The sequence below is a fragment of the Sciurus carolinensis genome, chromosome 18 (genome assembly GCF_902686445.1).
Source record: "Sciurus carolinensis chromosome 18, mSciCar1.2, whole genome shotgun sequence".
Lineage (NCBI taxonomy): Eukaryota > Metazoa > Chordata > Mammalia > Rodentia > Sciuridae > Sciurus > Sciurus carolinensis.
The window spans coordinates 773114-792303 of NC_062230.1; the positions used below are offsets into that span (position 1 = coordinate 773114).

General features: G+C 48.9%; 1 protein-coding gene across 4 annotated transcripts in view; it reads left to right on the top strand.

Moving 5' to 3' along the window:
• Nucleotides 1-19190, top strand: part of LOC124970805 (S-adenosyl-L-methionine-dependent tRNA 4-demethylwyosine synthase TYW1-like) — a 149782-nt gene that overhangs the window by 38075 nt on the left and 92517 nt on the right. For all 4 annotated transcript variants that reach the window (XM_047534411.1, XM_047534413.1, XM_047534414.1 and 1 more), the window contains exon 10: nt 14869-14987. In XM_047534411.1, coding sequence (XP_047390367.1) covers nt 14869-14987 — 119 coding nt within the window. The remainder of the gene's footprint in view (nt 1-14868; nt 14988-19190) is intronic.

Sequence of the window (19190 nt, forward strand, 5' to 3'; positions counted from 1 at the left end):
CACAGTAGCATCAGTAGCATGTTTGCCCTGCCTGCTTGGTGCCCGTGTCCTAGAGGGAGGTGTTCATGTCTTCTTGAAGTGTCCTTGAGAGCCTGCACTTAGCTGGCTGCATGGGCCCACCAAGTAAGACAGCGGGACAGAGGGGAGGGGAGCACGTGAAAGCCAGGAAGAACATGTGGTCACTGGCCCCCATGGCGGTGTCCTTCACTGCAGTCAGGTGCCTTGGTGTCACTGGCTGCTTCAGGTAGGAGGAGCCACAGGCTGTGTCTGCCCATGGAGGCCAACCTGCCAGGGGGTCTGCTCCCATCACTCACCATGTTTGCTCCTGCTCTGGGAGTACTGGGTGCTGCAGAGCCCCTGGTCCCACCCCACTTCCCTACTTGTTGGGTACAGCAGCTTTGTTCCCCGTTGGCAGCCAGGGTCTCTCCAGCTGGCATTGGGAGCTCCAGGAGCTGTCCGTGGAGGCTGATCTTCTCACTTCAGCACTGACGTTCTCACCTGACAGCGTTTGCTGGATGTTGGCAGAGTGCATGGGACTACGGGTCAGAGACAGCAGGGTGGGCAGCCAGCGGCATGCTCATGTGGCTTCCTTGGAGGTGATGTGGATGTGGGCCCAGGCGCGTGCCAGATGCACAGCAGGCTCACGTGACAGCTGAGGAGCCCCGCATTTGCCAGGTGTGCCAGTTGTCGCAGGGCATGGGATAGGCTGCCAGGAGATGTGAGGTTTATTGAAGCATGCTTATGGGGACCGTCCAGTTGTCACCTCCGCTCCTCAGGGTGCTCATCACCAGAAAGCAGCGCTTCTGTCTCTCACGACTCTGCTCAGTGGCTGCTGGCTGGACAAGCACTTGTCCTCTGAAGGGCCTGCCCCACACCATTTGCTGCAGGGAGAGGATTGGTGGTTAGATTCAGAAGCAGCGACGTGGTTGGTGTAGCTTTGCCTGTGGTGTGACTGGCATCCCAGGGAACTTGGCCTGCATGCAGCAAAGTGGCTCGTCCTCCTCCCAGCACACATGAGAGCACCGGTGCCCTTCAGAAAGCATCTGTGTGGATGTTCCAGCCTGCGCTTGCTCTCACATTCCCTTTACCTGGGTTCTTGTTTCAGGGACATAGTGTTTTTGGACTGCCCCCTTTTTCTCCAGGGACAGCACACAGGGAACCCCCAGTCTTACAAGAGGGCTGCTTGCAAAGCACCCAGCCTTGAGCTGAAACGCATGCCTTCTACAGCAGAGGCAGGCACCTCTTCCTTCCAAAGGGAGTCTGGAAGTCAAGCAGGCGGAAGAGCGCAGAGTGCCCGGGAAAGTCTGCCGATGCAGTTGGCCCTGGAGTCCAGGGGGTGCACTCTTCCCGTGAGAGCCTGTGATCCAGTCACGGCTGAGGCCGGGAAGTGGCAGTGCAGTGAGTGTGTAGGCGGTGTAGGAGAGCGCTCCGCCATGGCGGTCTCTAGCTCTGCCCAGTAGGCCTGCTCACCACGTGTGCTCTGCCTGGCCTGAACTAGCACATAAGTGACGCAGGCCCCCGCCAGGTGCTGCCGTTGGACACTTGGAATGTGGACGATTCCTTTTGGCTTGAGGGTGCTCAGGCTACCTGACCGTTCTCTGCTTGGCATGATCGTGCAGTCTGGTGCAAGGGGCCATGATGTTCGCCGTGTGTGAGGACACGCTGTGGCTCTCACGCAGTGCACAGTTGCTACCCACGTCTCCCAGGACAGTGCCCCGTCGTAAGCACGTGACTGCAGCCTCGTGTGGCTGGTGGCTGCCGCACTGGCCAGCTGAGTGCACGCCTTCTGTGCACTCCCTGATTCCAAAGCCCTTCTCTGCAGCTCAGAAAGCAGTCACCAGCTTCTTTCTGTAACACAAATGTCGTCCATTTGTCTTATTGCCCTGTTGGAATATGTGCTCCAATTCACTTTTTAAAATGACCTTTTAGTGTTCCGGAAGCAATATTCGTGCATTGTAGAATAAGAGAAGGTGCAGACACGTAAAAGTCAAAAGGTGAGATGGAGTGTTTCCACAGTGGGGACACTGGTGCCACTCAGCCGACAGGCTTCCTGTGTGTGAGCACCCAGCCTGGAGGAGAGCCTCCTGAGTGTGCCTGTTTCCATCCAGCAGTGTCCAGTTTCCTTTTGGGTACATTTTCATCTCATCTAGTGCCCAGAACATATTCGGCTTTCATAAATTGATCCTGAGGTGACCACTGTAATGTGTCTGTCCAAGCTAATACCCAGTCAGAGACCTCACATTTCATCTGCTTATGTCTTAGTTTCTTATAATAATCAAGACCAGCGTTTTTTTTTAAATGACCCTGAGCTATTTAAGACACTAGACCTCTTCTCTTGTTCTGTGTAATGCCGACCTTCCAGGAGCGACCAGAAGCTTCTGGTGTTTTGTGGTTTTCTGTTGGGTTTGGGCATGTTCCTCACCAGTGTTCTGTGCCGGCGAGCCTTGGTGCTTGCAGCCTGAGCTCTCCATCGCGACCGTGGCGGTGTGCCAGGTGTTGCACAGGGGCACACGTGTTCTGTGCCGGCGAGGCTTGGTGCTTGCAGCCTGAGCTCTCCATCCCGACCGTGGCGGTGTGCCAGGCATTGCGCAGGGGCAGGCCTACTGTCTGGCAGCCACCAAGACAGGAGGCCACGCTTACTCCCTCCTTTGTTCAGTGTATTTTTCTCCTTAGTACTTGAACTTCACCTCGGCATTACTGGAATGTTCAGTCTTCTGTTAACCACTGAGTCGATATGTGCTCTTTTGAACACCAGTTGATAACGCTTATTTGAAATGATGACTCAATAAAGTTGCTGCAGTTCCTGTTGACTGCAGAGTAGAGGTTCAATTCTCTCTCTAATACTGACTTTCAAAACAGGAGTTGTTTGAATAGGCACCTCAGAGGCCGGAAGGTCATTTTCTTCTTTTCCTTACTATCACTGTGTATGTAGGTACTTATTTTTTTGCTTCTGGGATTGAGCCCAGGGCCTCGTGTATGTACCAGTGAGCTCCGCTCTCCCCGTATTACTACAAGTGAGACATTTTCATTGATTTTATCCATTACAGTTACTTTCTTTTTTTTTTAGCCTCAAAATCTTACACTAGAGCTGGTGGGAACAGCTACTTTTAACTGACTCCAGTGTCTTTTCATTTTAATTTTTTCAGATTGATTGAGGCATAATTGACATGTAAAAAATTGTATATATTTAAAGCATACAATCTGATGAGTCTTGAGACAATACAGCCCAGTGAAGCCGTCGCCTAGGTCAGAATAATGAACACTGCGAAGAATTTCCTTGTGCTGCTTTGTGACCCATCCTTTGCTGTTGTCTCTAGGAAACCATTGATTGGCTTTTATCACTGTCTGTTGGGTTTGCATTTTCTGGAATTTGCATACACGCTCAGGATATACTCTTTTTGGTGTGGTTTCTTTTATGCAGCATAATTATTTTGAGAATCATTTTTGTTTTGTGTATAAGCACTTCCTTTTCTGTTGCCGAGTAATGTTCCACCACGTTCATATGCGACAGTTTGATTACTTACCTGATAGTAGACCTGGAGGTTGTTTCTAGCTTTTGCTATTTCATGTAAAATTGTGAACATTCATGTACAAGTCTTTGGATGGAGCACTTGTTTCTTGGGGATTTAACACATATTTTGAATAGTTTTCCAAAGCGTCATTTCAATTTCGACATTAGCGTTCAGATAATTTCTTTGATTTTATAATCATCCTCTCTTTTCCCCCTTAACAAAAATTTCAGTTTCTAGCATTGGCATAAATTACTTAGTACCTATTAAGTTTCTTTTTTTTTTATTAAATATATTTTTAGTTGTAGGTAGACACAATACCTTTTTCTTTTAAATGTCATGCTGAGGATCAAACCCAAGGCCTCCATGTGCTTGGTGAGCACACTACCACTGAGCCACAACCCCAGCCCCTGGGTTATGTTTTTATATTTTTCATGGTAAAAACCATAAGGTTGTATAAAAAATCAATTTCATGTGTCAGAATCACATTCCCGCAGGTCACTTAGAACAGAATGTTCTGGATGTGTAGTATGTATTTTTGAGGCAGATATGTAGTAAATGTCTGCAACAGATACATGCCTCCTCTTGTTCTCCAGAAGAATCATAACCATCACCAAATGTTTACCAGAACTTTGTTACTAATAAGTAAAACTTGTTCTGGAGCTTTCCCCTGTTCTGTGAAGTGTGGAAAATTTTGAAAACTAGTAACTGTGAACTCTGATGACTTTCTGTCTGGAGGCTTGCGGGTGCACACAGTCTGTCTAAGTGAGAAGAGTTCTTTTAAAGGGGTAGCCCTCACTGATCATGACTTCTGCTCCCGCTTCCTTACCTGGCCCTCCCCTACTCCTACACGTCCTTGAGGCTGGCTAGGTGGCCTCGCTTTGGCCAGTAGCACGTTAGCAACACAGTGCCAGCAGACACTGATAGGTGCTTGGGAACCCAGCTTCTAGTTCATGAGGAGTTGTAGGAGGACAGGCCAAGTAAGGAGAGACCAAGGGCCCAGCCAGCATGTGCTGTCACAGATCCCAGCAAGGTCTTCAGCGGATGCCTGAGTGACAGCCACACTGCCCAGTGGAAGAGCACCCAGCTGACCCTGGGACTGTGAGAAAATAGCATCTTTCTGTAGCAACAAGTCACTGAGTTTGTGATGTGCAGCAGGTCCAGGAACCAGATGTGTTACTTACACGTAAGGGAGAGATCGTGGCTTGCTGCCAGTGGTGAACCTGTGGTGGTACATCCGTCATAGCGAATGGTGGCCAAGCCAGAGCTGCTGAGAGCCCTGGTGGCGCAGCCTGGAAATGAGGTTTTCTTTGTCCTCTGTCCTGAGAGGTGAAGGGCCTGGTGGGCATTCCGGTCAAGTGCTTTGTGTGGCCTTGGCTACACTCCAAGAACCTCTGCCATCTGGGTGGGAAACTGGGGAGTAGGAGGTCCTTCAGCCAGGGGTACTGATGGAGGAGGACTTAATTTGACGAAGTCACGATTTAATTACAGCCTCTCCTTAGCCTTGTAGCACCCTCGCCTGTGGATGGGACATGCAGCATGTATCGTTGTGATATTGTGACATAAGGAGAAACACATCCCTCCTTGATCTTTTTCCTGTGTTGCTGGCATAAGAGCTTCCAGAATCCCTGGTGCTTCCTGAGTGATGGAGGCGGGAGGGCTCTTTTGTGAGGAGTCATGTGTACGTGACAGCTATGTCAGCACTCTGGACCCAGCTGAACGTTCGGTCTGCACCTCTGCCCATAGGTTGTCCTGTGGGACTGCCCCTCAGACCCCACCCAGAGGCTGCATGTAATAGATGCCAAGGTTGGCTGAACGGGTCCTCAGCAGTTTGCCTAAGATATGTCTGGATGTGGCTTTTATTTGGTTTATCCTGTTTGTTCCCCCACGCTTGGTCTGTAAATTTAGGACTTCCACAAATTTGAGAGATGTTTGATCATTGTTTCTTTAGGTAATTTTTCTGCACCCCTCTTCCTTCTGAGCTCCAGTAACAAGACATTAGATTCTATTTTTTTTTAAACATTTTTGGTTGTAGATGGACGCAATACCTGTATTTTAGTTGTTTTATGTGGTTCTGGGAATCGAACCCAGTGCCTCATGCCTGCTAGGCACGTGCTCACCTCTGCACCCCAGCCCAGCCCACATGCCCAGAGGCACTGCACACGCCTCTGCAGGTCCTCCTGTTCTGCAGGGGACACAGCCTCTCCTCTGTCTTCCTCCTCCAGAAATAGCTGCTTTGAGTGTTTTGTCTGGTACTTTGGATGTTCGGATTGTTTTGGGCGTGCATGTCCATGGCTTTCCCCTGGAGTGTCAGTCCATGGTCCCAATCCTTGTATGTCCAGGACTTCAGCCAGGTTTAAGTGGACTGGTGTCGTGAAACCAGAGGTTGCTAAGCTTTTTGGAACTCTCGGAAGGACTTTATTCATTTGTTTTGAAGAGGCCCTTCTCAGATAATGTGGAGGTTGGGGCTGGTGCTCTCTAACTCTGGAAGTGCCAGGCCTGAGATGAGGGTAGCAAGCCCTCCCTCAGCATGGCCTCTGCCTGCTGAGGAGTCCACAGGGGGTGGTGCTGCTTCCAGGCTCAGAAGGCACTTCCTTTTGTTTATTATTAAAATAACACACACTCCTTCACAGCATAAGACAATATAAATTATAAACTATTCTCATGATATAGAAATTTTGGTGTGGATTTTCAATCATTTTTTAACACTACCTATTACACATTGGTGTAATTCTTTTTTTTGTTTGTTTGTTTGTTTTTGGGCACCAGGGATTGAACTCAGGGGCACTTGACTGAGCCACATCCCCAGCCCTATGTTATTTTTTTATTTAGTTGTAGGTGGACACAATACTTTTTATTTATCTATTTATTTCCACGTGGTGCTGAGGATGCAACCCAGTGCCTCACACATGCTAGGCAAGTGCTCCACCACTGAGCCACAACCCCAGCCCCCTAGACCTATTCTGTATTTTATTTAGAGACAGGGTTTCACTGAGTTGCTTAGCACCTCGCTAAGTTGCTGAGGCTGGCTTTGAACTCGGGATCCTCCTGCCTCAACCTCCTGAGCTGCTGGGATTACGGGCGTGCTCCACTGCGCCTGACCAGTTTGTGAGATTCTCAATGACATTGTGAGTTTCGATGAATGTGCCATCATTTAATTTACCACACTGGACGCTGACGATGTTTCTAGTCCCCTCCAACCCCCACTGTGAATTAACTGTAGAAAGTGAGTTTTCGTTACTATATGAAGAATGAAGTTTTATTTACATTTAGATTATTTCCTTAGAAGTCCTAGAAATGATTTTAACGAATTCAAAGAATTTACTAATGGCCATTTCTATTTTTTAAAAAATTTGTTCTTATTAACTATACAAGACAGTAGGATGCATTTTGACAGGTCATACATAAATGGAGTATAACTTATCATTCTCCTGGTTGTACTTGATGTAGAATCACACTGGTCATGAAGTCATACATGCACATAGGGTAATAATGTCTGATTCTTTCTACTGTCCTTCCTAACCCGGTACCTGCTCCTCTCCCTCCACTCCCCTCTGCCTAATGCAAAGTACCTCTATTTTTCTCTAACCCCCCATCCTCCTTATTGTGAATCAGCAACTGCATATCAGAGAAAACATTTGGCCTTTGGTTTTTTGGGATCGGCTTATTTTACTTAGTATGATACTCTCCAGCTCCACCCATTTACCTGCAAATGCCATTATTTCATTCTTCTGTAAGGCTGAGTAATACTCCACTGTGTATATATGCACATTTTCTTTATCCATTCGCCTGTTGAAGGGCATCTAGGTTGCCATGTCTTAAAACTATCTATGAACTGTTTCTTCATGACGTTTGGATCTCTCATTAACTGAACATATTTTTCTACGTTAGATCTTACATCTGTCTGTCATCTATCTGCTATTTATTTTCCCGCTGCTGGGAATTTGCCCCAAGTCCTTGTACATGCTGGATAAAGGCTGTACCACTGAGCTGCACACTTCCAACCTGGTTGTATTTTATCTTATTTTATGTTTCTTGGTACCAGGTATTGAACCCTTCACGAAGGAAGGTAAATAAATATATTATGAGATGAAGAAAAGGCAGGGGAATTTTCTGCTAGAATACCTGCCTTAAAGATTGGCTAAAGGCGCTTCAAACTGAAGAAATGGTAAAAGAAAGATCCCTCGGGAATCCAGAAAAAGGGAAGAGCAGGGAAGGCACGTGGGTAATAGGTGATCACTTTCCTCAGCAGTTTATTGACCCCAAGAGTTAATGTGGACAGAGGTAGACTGTGCTGAGTCACCTCTGTGTGCTGTGACACTGAGGACAGCCACCCAGCTACACAGTCAGAAGCACAGTGTGAGTTAATGTGGACAGAGGTAGAGTGTGGCAAGTCACCTCTGTGTGCTGTGATGCAGGGGACAGCTCCACCCAGCTACACAGTCAGAAGCACAGTGTGAGTTAATGTGGACAGAGGTAGAGTGTGACAAGTCACCTCTGTGTGCTGTGATACTGGGGACAGCCCCCCAGGTACACAGTCAGAAGCACAGTGTGAGTTAATGTGGACAGAGGTAGAGTGTGACAAGTCACCTCTGTGTGCTGTGATACTGGGGACAGCCCCCCAGCTACACAGAATCAAAAGCACAGTGTGAGTTAATGTGGACAGAGGTAGAGTGTGACAAGTCACCTCTGTGTGCTGTGATACTGAGGACAGCTACCCAGCTACACAGAATCAAAAGCACAGTGTGAGTTAATGTGGACAGAGGTAGAGTGTGACAAGTCACCTCTGTGTGCTGTGATACTGAGGACAGCTACCCAGCTACACAGTCAGAAGCACAGTGTGAGTTAATGTGGACAGAGGTAGAGTGTGACAAGTCACCTCTGTGTGCTGTGATGCAGGGGACAGCCCCCCAGCTACACAGTCAGAAGCACAGTGTGAGTTAATGTGGACAGAGGTAGAGTGTGACAAGTCACCTCTGTGTGCTGTGATGCAGGGGACAGCCCCCCAGCTACACAGTCAGAAGCACAGTGTCAGTTAATGTGGACAGAGGTAGAGTGTGACAAATCACCTCTGTGTGCTGTGATACTGGGGACAGCCACACAGCTACACAGAATCAAAAGCACAGTGTGAGTTAATGTGGACAGAGGTAGAGTGTGACAGGTCACCTCTGTGTGCAGTGATACTGGGGACAGCCACCCAGCTACACAGAATCAAAAGCACAGTGTGAGTTAATGTGGACAGAGGTAGAGTGTGACAAGTCACCTCTGTGTGCTGTGATACTGAGGACAGCCCCCCAGCTACACAGTCACAAGCACAGTGTGAGTTAATGTGGACAGAGGTAGAGTGTGACAGGTCACCTCTGTGTGCTGTGATACTGAGGACAGCCCCCCAGCTACACAGTCAGAAGCACAGTGTGAGTTAATGTGGACAGAGGTAGAGTGTGACAAGTCACCTCTGTGTGCTGTGATACTGAGGACAGCTACCCAGCTACACAGAATCAAAAGCACAGTGTGAGTTAATGTGGACAGAGGTAGAGTGTGACAAGTCACCTCTGTGTGCTGCGATACTGAGGACAGCTACCCAGCTACACAGTCAGAAGCACAGTGTGAGTTAATGTGGACAGAGGTAGAGTGTGACAAGTCACCTCTGTGTGCTGTGATGCAGGGGACAGCCCCCCAGCTACACAGGCAGAAGCACAGTTTCAGTTAATGTGGACAGAGGTAGAGTGTGGCAAGTCACCTCTGTGTGCTGTGATGCAGGGGACCTCCACCCAGCTACACAGTCAGAAGCACAGTGTGAGTTAATGTGGACAGAGGTAGAGTGTGACAAGTCACCTCTGTGTGCTGTGATACTGGGGACAGCCCCCCAGCTACACAGTCAGAAGCACAGTGTGAGTTAATGTGGACAGAGGTAGAGTGTGACAAGTCACCTCTGTGTGCTGTGATACAGGGAACAGCCCCCCAGGTACACAGTCAGAAGCACAGTGTGAGTTAATGTGGACAGAGGTAGAGTGTGACAAGTCACCTCTGTGTGTTGTGATACTGAGGACAGCTACCCAGCTACACAGAATCAAAAGCACAGTGTGAGTTAATGTGGACAGAGGTAGAGTGTGACAAGTCACCTCTGTGTGCTGTGATGCAGGGGACCTCCACCCAGCTACACAGTCAGAAGCACAGTGTGAGTTAATGTGGACAGAGGTAGAGTGTGACAAGTCACCTCTGTGTGCTGTGATACTGAGGACAGCTACCCAGCTACACAGAATCAAAAGCACAGTGTGAGTTAATGTGGACAGAGGTAGAGTGTGACAGGTCACCTCTGTGTGCTGTGATACTGGGGACAGCCACCCTACTTACACAGAATCAAGAAGCACAGTGTGAGTTAATGTGGACAGAGGTAGAGTGTGACAAGGTCACCTCTGTGTGCTGTGATACTGGGGACAGCCACCCAGCTACACAGATCAAAGCACAGTGTGAGTTAATGTGGACAGAGGTAGAGTGTGACAAGTCACCTCTGTGTGCTGTGATACATGGGGACAGCCCCCCAGCTACACAGTCAGAAAGCACAGTGTGAGTTAATGTGGACAGAGGTAGAGTGTGACAAGTCACCTCTGTGTGCTGTGATACAGGGGACAGCCCCCAGCTACACAGTCAGAAGCACAGGTGGTATCACCTCTGTGTGCTGTGATGCAGGGGACAGCCCCCCAGCTACACAGTCAGAAGCACAGTGTGAGTTAATGTGGACAGAGGTAGAGTGTGACAGGTCACCTCTGTGTGCTGTGATACTGAGGACAGCTACCCAGCTACACAGTCAGAAGCACAGTGTGAGTTAATGTGGACAGAGATAGAGTGTGACAAGTCACCTCTGTGTGCTGTGATGCAGGGGACAGCCCCCCAGCTACACAGTCAGAAGCACAGTGTGAGTTAATGTGGACAGAGGTAGAGTGTGACAAGTCACCTCTGTGTGCCGTGATGCAGGGGACAGCCCCCCAGCTACACAGTCAGAAGCACAGTGTGAGTTAATGTGGACAGAGGTAGAGTGTGACAAGTCACCTCTGTGTGCTGTGATGCAGGGGACAGCCCCCCAGCTACACAGGCAGAAGCACAGTTTCAGTTAATGTGGACAGAGGTAGAGTGTGGCAAGTCACCTCTGTGTGCTGTGATGCAGGGGACCTCCACCCAGCTACACAGTCAGAAGCACAGTGTGAGTTAATGTGGACAGAGGTAGAGTGTGACAAGTCACCTCTGTGTGCTGTGATGCAGGGGACAGCCCCCCAGCTACACAGTCAGAAGCACAGTGTGAGTTAATGTGGACAGAGGTAGAGTGTGACAAGTCACCTCTGTGTGCTGTGATGCAGGGGACAGCCCCCCAGCTACATAGTCAGAAGCACAGTGTGAGTTAATGTGGACAGAGGTAGAGTGTGACAAGTCACCTCTGTGTGCTGTGATGCAGGGGACAGCCACCCAGCTACACAGTCAGAAGAACAGTGTGAGTTAACGTGGACAGAGGTAGAGTGTGACAAGTCACCTCTGTGTGCTGTGATGCAGGGGACAGCCCCCCAGCTACACAGTCAGAAGCACAGTGTGAGTTAATGTGGACAGAGGTAGAGTGTGACAAGTCACCTCTGTGTGCTGTGATGCAGGGGACAGCCCCCCAGCTACACAGTCAGAAGCACAGTGTCAGTTAAGGTGGACAGAGGTAGAGTGTGACAAGTCACCTCTGTTGGCTGCAATAGGGAGACTAATCACTACCCAGCTACACAGAGAGAGTCAGAAGCACAAGATAAGACAGATTCTGAAAAATGCTTAAATGCTGTAAATCAAGAAATAAGTCATAGGAATGAGAATCAGAGAAAAGAAAGGAAAGAATGAAATGGTCGAGCAGGCGCTGGCCTGTTGGTCGGTGCGTCAGAGGTAGGGTCCCAGGTGCAGCAGTGCAGTGTTGCAGACTGTGGGTGGATGAATGCCCTGACCCGGGGTGTGGTGCTCCGGTATCGGCCTCAGTGCAGGTGCAGCCACGAGGGTCAGTGGAGTGAAGCCGGGATAACGGGTGTTGTGCAGATGGTCTTCCCGCGTGCAGGAAGGTCCCTGGATGGTGAAAGTCTTTACTCTAAAGGTCACATCCGTCAGCTGGAGAACCTCCAAGGGCATCCAGCGAGAACTGTAAGAGTCGAACAGAGAAAGAAAATCCAGGTTACAGTTTGGGACTTTGAAACCACCTCAGCAATTGCTGGTAATACTGACTGAAACAGCAGGATGTGGAAAGCCCAGCAGCAAGTGAATGGTCACCTTGACACACCTGGAACCACCTCCAATAGCAGCAGAGCCCAGCAGGTGAAGGATCACCTTGATACACCTGGAACCACCTCCGTTAGTAGCAGAGCCCAGCAGGTGAAGTATCACTTTGGTACACCTGGAACCACCTCTGTTAGTAGCAGAGCCCAGCAGGTGAAGGATCACCTTGACACACCTGGAACCACCACCATTAGTAGCAGAGCCCAGCAGGTGAAGTATCACTTTGGTACACCTGGAACCACCTCTGTTAGTAGCAGAGCCCAGCAGGTGAAGTATCACTTTGGTACACCTGGAACCCCCCACCATTAGCAGAGCTCAGCAGCAAGTGAAGGATCACCTTGACACACCTGGAACCACCACCATTAGCAGCAGAGCCCAGCAGGTGAAGGCTCACCTTGGCACACCTGGATTCACCACCATTAGCAGCAGAATGCCTGCTTTCTCTAGGTGCCTGTGAAATAGTTCACCAGTGTAGACCGTGCTAGCCATGGAAAGAACCTACAAAACTTTAGGAATTGAAGTACTTCGATCATAATGGAATCGAGGTATAAGTAACAGAAAGATACAAGGTAATTTCTAAATGTGTGCATCCAACACCCCTGGGTTCAAATCCAGTGCCAAAGAAAGAAAGAAAGAATGAAATGAAGAAAGGTTTCAAGTCAGTAATCTTAGTTTCTACCTCAAGAAAGTAGAGAAAAACAAAAGGCAAACACACATGTGCCCACATGCGTGCCCCCCCTGCCCCCCACACACACAGGCAGAAGGAAAGACCTATGGAAGGAGGGACTGGTTCTTTGAAAACCTCAATAAGTGGAATAAGCCTGCCTGCAGTAACTCTGGCAAAGTAAGAAGAAACAGACCATCAGGAAGGGAACCAGTTAGACTACAGTCCACATGGGAAGGATCATGAGGGAGTGCTGCACACAATTTTATGTTGATAAACCTGGCAGCATAGATGAAGGTCCATTCCTCAAAACTCCATCAAAATGAAATAGTTTGAATAGTCTTGTAATTATTGAAAAAACTGACTGACTAAAAAGTTCCCCATAGGAAAATCCCCAGGCTTAGACGGTTTCACTGAGAGATTTAATGAAGAGGTAATGTCAGTTTGACTGATGTCTCTTCTTCCAAGTCCCCTGCCTGTCCAGCGATGACCCTCCCTGCCAACCTCAGCAACCTCTGTTGCCTCCTCAAAGGCCCAGTCTCCGAGTGGGATTGCATCTGGGTCAGGAATTCAGCGGGAAGAGGTGGTGGAGGGTGGGCAGGTAGCACAGCTGCTCTGTAGTTGTGTATGAACTTCTTGGTGAATAACACATGAATGTGCAGTTCTCCAACCGTGTTTCTCCATTGGCATGATATTTGTTAGAACTTACTCTGTGACTGGTGTTCAGTGGACTTTTAGTTTTCAATGCTGTTTGTAAGATTTGAATTTTTTCACCTTGTATATTTTATTAGAGACGTGAAAGACAGTATGTAGATGTAGGTTTCATGAACAATATTTCCCTCATTCTCTCTTTTATTTTTTTCAATGCAAGTACTGAGTGAGCCAGACAGGGGCACTCCTTTTATCAGAACAGCAAAATTAAGACTTCACGCTTGTGTTAGTCAGCTCTTCTTTGCTGTGACCAGAATACCTGACAAGAACAACTTAGAGGAGAGAGTTCATTTGGCTCATGGTTTCGGAGGCTTAGTCCCTGGAGGGCCAGCTCCACTGCTGGAGGCCCATGGTGGGTGGCACGTGGTGGAAAGGCGTCGGGGCAGCAGCTCAGTTCACGGGAAGCAGAGGGGCAGGGCGAGGTGTGCAGGGAAGACGCCCTCCTGGGCAGCCCCAGGGACCCACGGTCGCCACCCACTCTAGGTGGTCTGCCCTGTCTTTTCATCTCGGAACACCCCTGCATTAGTGGAGCCTTTGGGGGACTCCTGGCACCCAGACCCTGCGGACACTAAGGGCATGACGATCAAGCTGGTGGGACGTTGTGTCATTTTCTTTTATGCACACGTCACTGTGCTAGTACCCTGGTGACTGTGGTCCCTCAGTTTCCTTGGGGCTTCCAGGAAGGCCCCTGTGGAAGTGCACAGGTGCTTGAGTCCTCACTGAAGTGGTCACTGCGATCACCTCTTCTTCACTGTGTCATACCCAACACAGTGTGAGCGTCTCTTAGGGAAGTGACAGAGGAGAGGCGCACTGCTGAGCACCGTCCTGCCAGCATCCCCCACTGCCCTCCTCCTCTGTGACTCTGAAGTCCAGATCGTTGTGATCACTTGGCCTCAAGGTCCTCTTGTCTGGGTGCTTCCTCTGCCCTGCTCCTGCGGGGGGAGTGGCACCAGCCACGCTGCCTCCCCCTGCTCCCTGACCTTGGGGCTGCTGTGGCCTCTCTTCCGTGACCTTCCTCTGGCACCACCGCTTTGCTTTTGTGGAAATCAAGACCATTTTTATGGAGCATCTGGGTGCATCTTTCTGCTGATGCCTGAACAGTGTGGTATCCCCATTCCACCCGAGTCGGACGCCTGCGAGTTGTCTTCAGATGTCCTGCTCCCTGTGCTCAGGGACGCGTGTGGTCTTCCTGCTCGTGCACTATGAGCTTTTCACCCCACCCCCACCATTAAATGGCGTTCTCGGGGTCGCCTGTGTCTCACGCATGTGCCGCTTTTCTCGTGACTCTTTCAGACATGTTCAGATTCTGTCCCTTCCGTCGGTGGGAAATGAACCTGAGGCGCACCCCCTCACCCGCCCTCCCTTGTTCCCTGCGGGATCCTCTTGCAGCTGAGCGCTGCGCCCGTCGTTAGGAGCCTGTCTCATCTGTCCCCAGAATTGTGTGGCTGTCTGCTGATGTCACCTGGGTGTTCTGTGCATGTGTACAGGGGAGCACTGGGAGTTGGTGGATCAGAGGTTTGTTTCCGTGGGTTTCAGAGACCCCAAAGCACCTCCGGAACATGGCAGTGAGCCAGAGTTCTGCATCACGCAGAGTCCGCAGGGTGCTCGTGGTCTCCTTGAAGGACGTGCCTTGGGCTTCTGTTTCCGTGCCTCCACGGTTTTGCTCAAGTGACTGCTCTTTGCTTGCCACAGTCGATGCTGCGGGGGAGAGGCGGCTGCTACAAACACACCTTCTACGGCATTGAGAGCCACCGCTGCGTGGAGACCACCCCCAGCCTGGCCTGCGCGAACAAGTGCGTCTTCTGTTGGCGGTAAGTGGACATGCAGTGGGCAGCACGCGCTGGCCTCCGCAACACCGCCCCCCCTTCCTGCCCAGAACTGAGGTGCGGGCATCCACTGCTTTTCTCTCGACCAGCGTGGTCGGTCGGCGTCTCCTTCCATGCCTGCAGAAGTAGATCTCCGCTTATAGCTCTGCTTCCCTACATCTTTGTTTTCTGGTTCATTAACCCACTACTGTTTTTCCAAAATCCTTCTTCTAGCTTAAGCTCACCGATATTAAGGAGCTCATTGATACTCAGTGCTTTATATGTCTTTAGTCATAATTCACCTGTATTTCATAGATATCGGTTAGTAATGTTTATTATTATTCAGTTAAAATATTCAATTTCCACATAAATTCTGCATAACTCATTGGGTCAAAAAGATCTTATTTTAAAGTCACATGTAATTAAGTTTTCAGAGGTTATGTTTTTGTTATTTATTTATTGATTTAAAATACTGTTTTAGTCGTTGATGGACCTTTATTTTATTTATTTAGTGGTGCTGAGAATTGAACCCAGTGCCTCACACATGCCTGGCAAGTGCTGTACCCCTGAGTCACAGCCCAGCCCATGTTTTTGTTATTCAGTGTCAACCAGATCCTTTCACTGATGTTCTCTGTGATACAAAGTATTTGGAATATATTGAGAAGTGCTGTGTCCTAGTCACACAGCCAGTTTTTAAAACTCTGACTGTACATGACAAGTGCAAAACTGTGTGAGGAGCTGCACTGGAGTTCTTTAGGTTGTTGATACTTGCCAGGTCTTTCTTTTTGCTTCCTTTGTGTAACCTCAACCTTATGTTTTAGGCATGTTGCTCAGTAACGAGTGTTTGGATTTGTTTTCTGAAACTTGGCGTTCCGAGGTTTGATTGATAGCTGGTGAGATGTTCCTGTTAAATGGTCAGTGTGCACCTGTGTGACTGCAGCCACGCTCAGACACAGGTGTGCTTCACCGAGACCAGTGTCTCGCCTTGCCCTTTCCCAGCCAGCGGGCCTACACCGTGACAGTACGTGAGAATGGGATCGTCTGTGTCTGTGTGCAGCTCCCTTGGCTCAGTGCAGAAGCTGTGAGCACCATCCACGTGGCGAGAGTCGGCCCTTGTCCCCTTTGCTGCTGGACAGTGTTGTGTGGTCACACTACAGTGTGTCCCCTTTGCTGCTGGACAGTGTTGTGTGGTCACACTACAGCCTGCTCCCTTTGCTGCTGGACAGTCTGTTGTGTGGTCACACTACAGTGTGTCCCCTTTGCTGCTGGACAGTTTGTTGTGTGGTCACACTACAGTGTGTCCCCTTTGCTGCTGGACAGTCTGTTGTGTGGTCACACTACAGTGTGTCCCCTTTGCTGCTGGGCAGTTTGTTGTGTGGTCACACTACAGTGTGTCCCCTTTGCTACTGGACAGTCTGTTGTGTGGTCACACTACAGTGTGTCCCCTCTGTTGCTGGACAGTGTTGTGTGGTCATACTATGGTGTGTCCTTTGTTGCTGGACATTCTGTTGTGTGGTCACTGTAGTGCTTAAACTGCCCATCTTTAGGTGAGCATTTAGGTGATCCCGTGACACGTCAAGGAAAGAGAACCACAGACCAATACCCTGTAAACGTCCTTAATAAAATATTAACAAAGTGTGGCCTGGGCTGGGGCTCAGTGGTAGCACTCTTGCCTCGCATGTGAGAGGCACTGGATTCCTCCTCACCACGTAATGAATAAATAAAATAAAGGCATTGTGCTCCTTCAACTACATTTTTAAAAAAATTAGCATAGTGCATTCAAAATACATTAAGATGATAGTACACCACGACAAGTGGGCTTCATCCCAGGAATGTAAGGTTGGTTGGCCACACGCCAATCAGTACTCACGACTCATCATGCACCTACAGTTAAGGACAGAACCCCACGATCATCTCGGTAGAAGCAGAGAAGGCCCTGAATAAAATCCAGCTCTCTTTCATGATAAAAGCACTGCTGAGACTAGGGATAGAAGGAACTTCCTCAGCATCATAAAAGCTACATCAGGAAAACCAAAGCCAGTGTGAATGGGGAGATGGAAAGCATTTCCTCTGAATTGGGACTAAGTCACGGATGTCCACTCTCAGCACTCCTATTCAGTATGGTACTTGAAGTCCTAGCCAGAGCAGTTAGGTGGGAGAAGGCAGTAGAAGGGGTGTATGGAAGGGAAGAGGTCAGAGTATCCTGTCTTTAAAATCAGGACAGAGGAGCACTTGGGGTCCACACGGGTCCCGATGCTGGCCTTTGACCACGGCAGCAGCTGCCCTTGGCCCCTCTGTGCCTGCGTGGTTGGCGCTCCCTGTCTGAAGGGCTTCCTTGGGCATTTCTCACGGGGAGGACTGCTGGCAGCGGCTCCTCAGCTGTGCTCGTCCGTCAGTGGCTTCCTGTGGAAGAACAGTGTTGCCTGAGTGGAAACCTTGGACTCTGAGACCCTCCAGTGGATTTTCGTTCCCGTTACCACCCTCTGTCTTCTGAGCTCCAGAGCATCCAGTGTGGGCCTCCTTTTTGTACTTGTTCTGGCCACTGGCACTCTGTCTCTGTCCAGGCGCTGCCCTCCTGGTTCCCCTCAGCTCCCGAGTGGGTTGAGGGTAGTTCTCGTGGCCCACGCTCCTCAGGGAGAGAGTCAGCGTGTGAGGGAGCCATGCTTTCCCTGTGCTCTTCAGGTTTGGAAGCTTCCTAACCTTCAGGATTAACTTTTGTTGCTTGCTCTGGATTTTAGTTTTTTGCTTGTTTAGTGAGTTGTCTAAACTATATTGGTCAAGAATCCATTCTTAATTCACCTACTCTGGAAAATTCTTCTGTGTTTTCTGAAAAAGTTAAATATGCATTTCCTATATAAAAAAGATTCTGTTCTTTGTTACGTGTTTTCTCTGAAGCCTGTCTCTTAAGCTTATGGTCAGCTGGCATTTTGACAGATTTTCTTAAACCTGTGGAGCTAAAGACTCAGGGGAGAAAACAACCTCTCCAAGTCCTTTTGTAGGTCGACTCTGCTGGGACACTCTTTTAAAGGTTAGGCAGTCCACCTGCAACTCAGCCTCAGCCTTTGCTTCCTGCTTGTGCTGCGTCTAAAGATCAGGTGCTGGTGGAAGTTGAGGGTCCGAGTTCTTTTCTTAGCAAGTGTCCTGTACTGCGTGAGTCTGTAAGTTTCTGGGCTTCAGTGAGCACTCCTCAGCGACCTCATCACCTGTTAGTCTCTCCCCTCCTTTCCTGTCCAGCCACTGGGCTGTCCGTTGCCTCTCTCAATTATGACACCCTGACCTGCTCAGCATTTACCTATCACAATGCACACACAGGTAGGTAGAAAGAGCGAATTGTATGATGAATTTTGTGCACATTTACCACATAGACGACCGTATTCCATTTACCTCCTTTAAGCCTTTCTATTTTGATATAAATCCTGGCCAGCGTATTGCTTATCTGTATATACTTCAGTTGATAGATAAAGTAAAATGTAAAAAGAAGGCCTTTTGAAAAAGAATATAGCAGCAAAGCTGTCATCTCATCTTAAGTTCTTTTGTGTGTTTTTCCTTTTCTGTTTGTCTAGGGATATGTTGAAAAAAACCAAAGTATTTTGTTGGGCATCCTGTTGAGTCAGTGGTTTCTCAACTGGGGACAAAGTTGCTGGTTTTCATCACAAAGGGAGACTTGGGACATCTGACAGTGCCCGAGACACTTTGGATTGTTGGCCCTGATGCCCATGCTTATGTGGCAGTGGCCAGGAATGCTGCTGCACACCCCGTAACACACAGGTCAGCTGACCACAGCGAGGACTACCCACCACATCATGTCAGTTGTCCCGGGCACAGTGGTCCACAGGTGCTGTTCCAGCAAGGGGTCAGTGGAATGCAGCAGCACTATTTGAATTGAAACGCCGTGTTTCTTTTTAGGGGCTGAGTGTGTACCTACAAAATGTGAAATAGAGGGTGAGAGCTTGCAGACAAAAGCACGCTGTCTCTTGATTACTGGACTGTCTTAGATGGTGAGAGAGAACCAAGTGCTTTGTGTTCCAGTTCTCATCGCTTCACATTTTATAGCAAATACAATTCCTGATCTCGTAAGATTGCTGACATAGTGTTTTTTGTATGTCAAAATTCAAAAAGGAATAACAGGACACAGTGGCTTATACCTCTTACCTTTGTTACCTGCTTATAGCTAGTAAATAATGCAGTCTTTTGGTTTCCTGAACAATA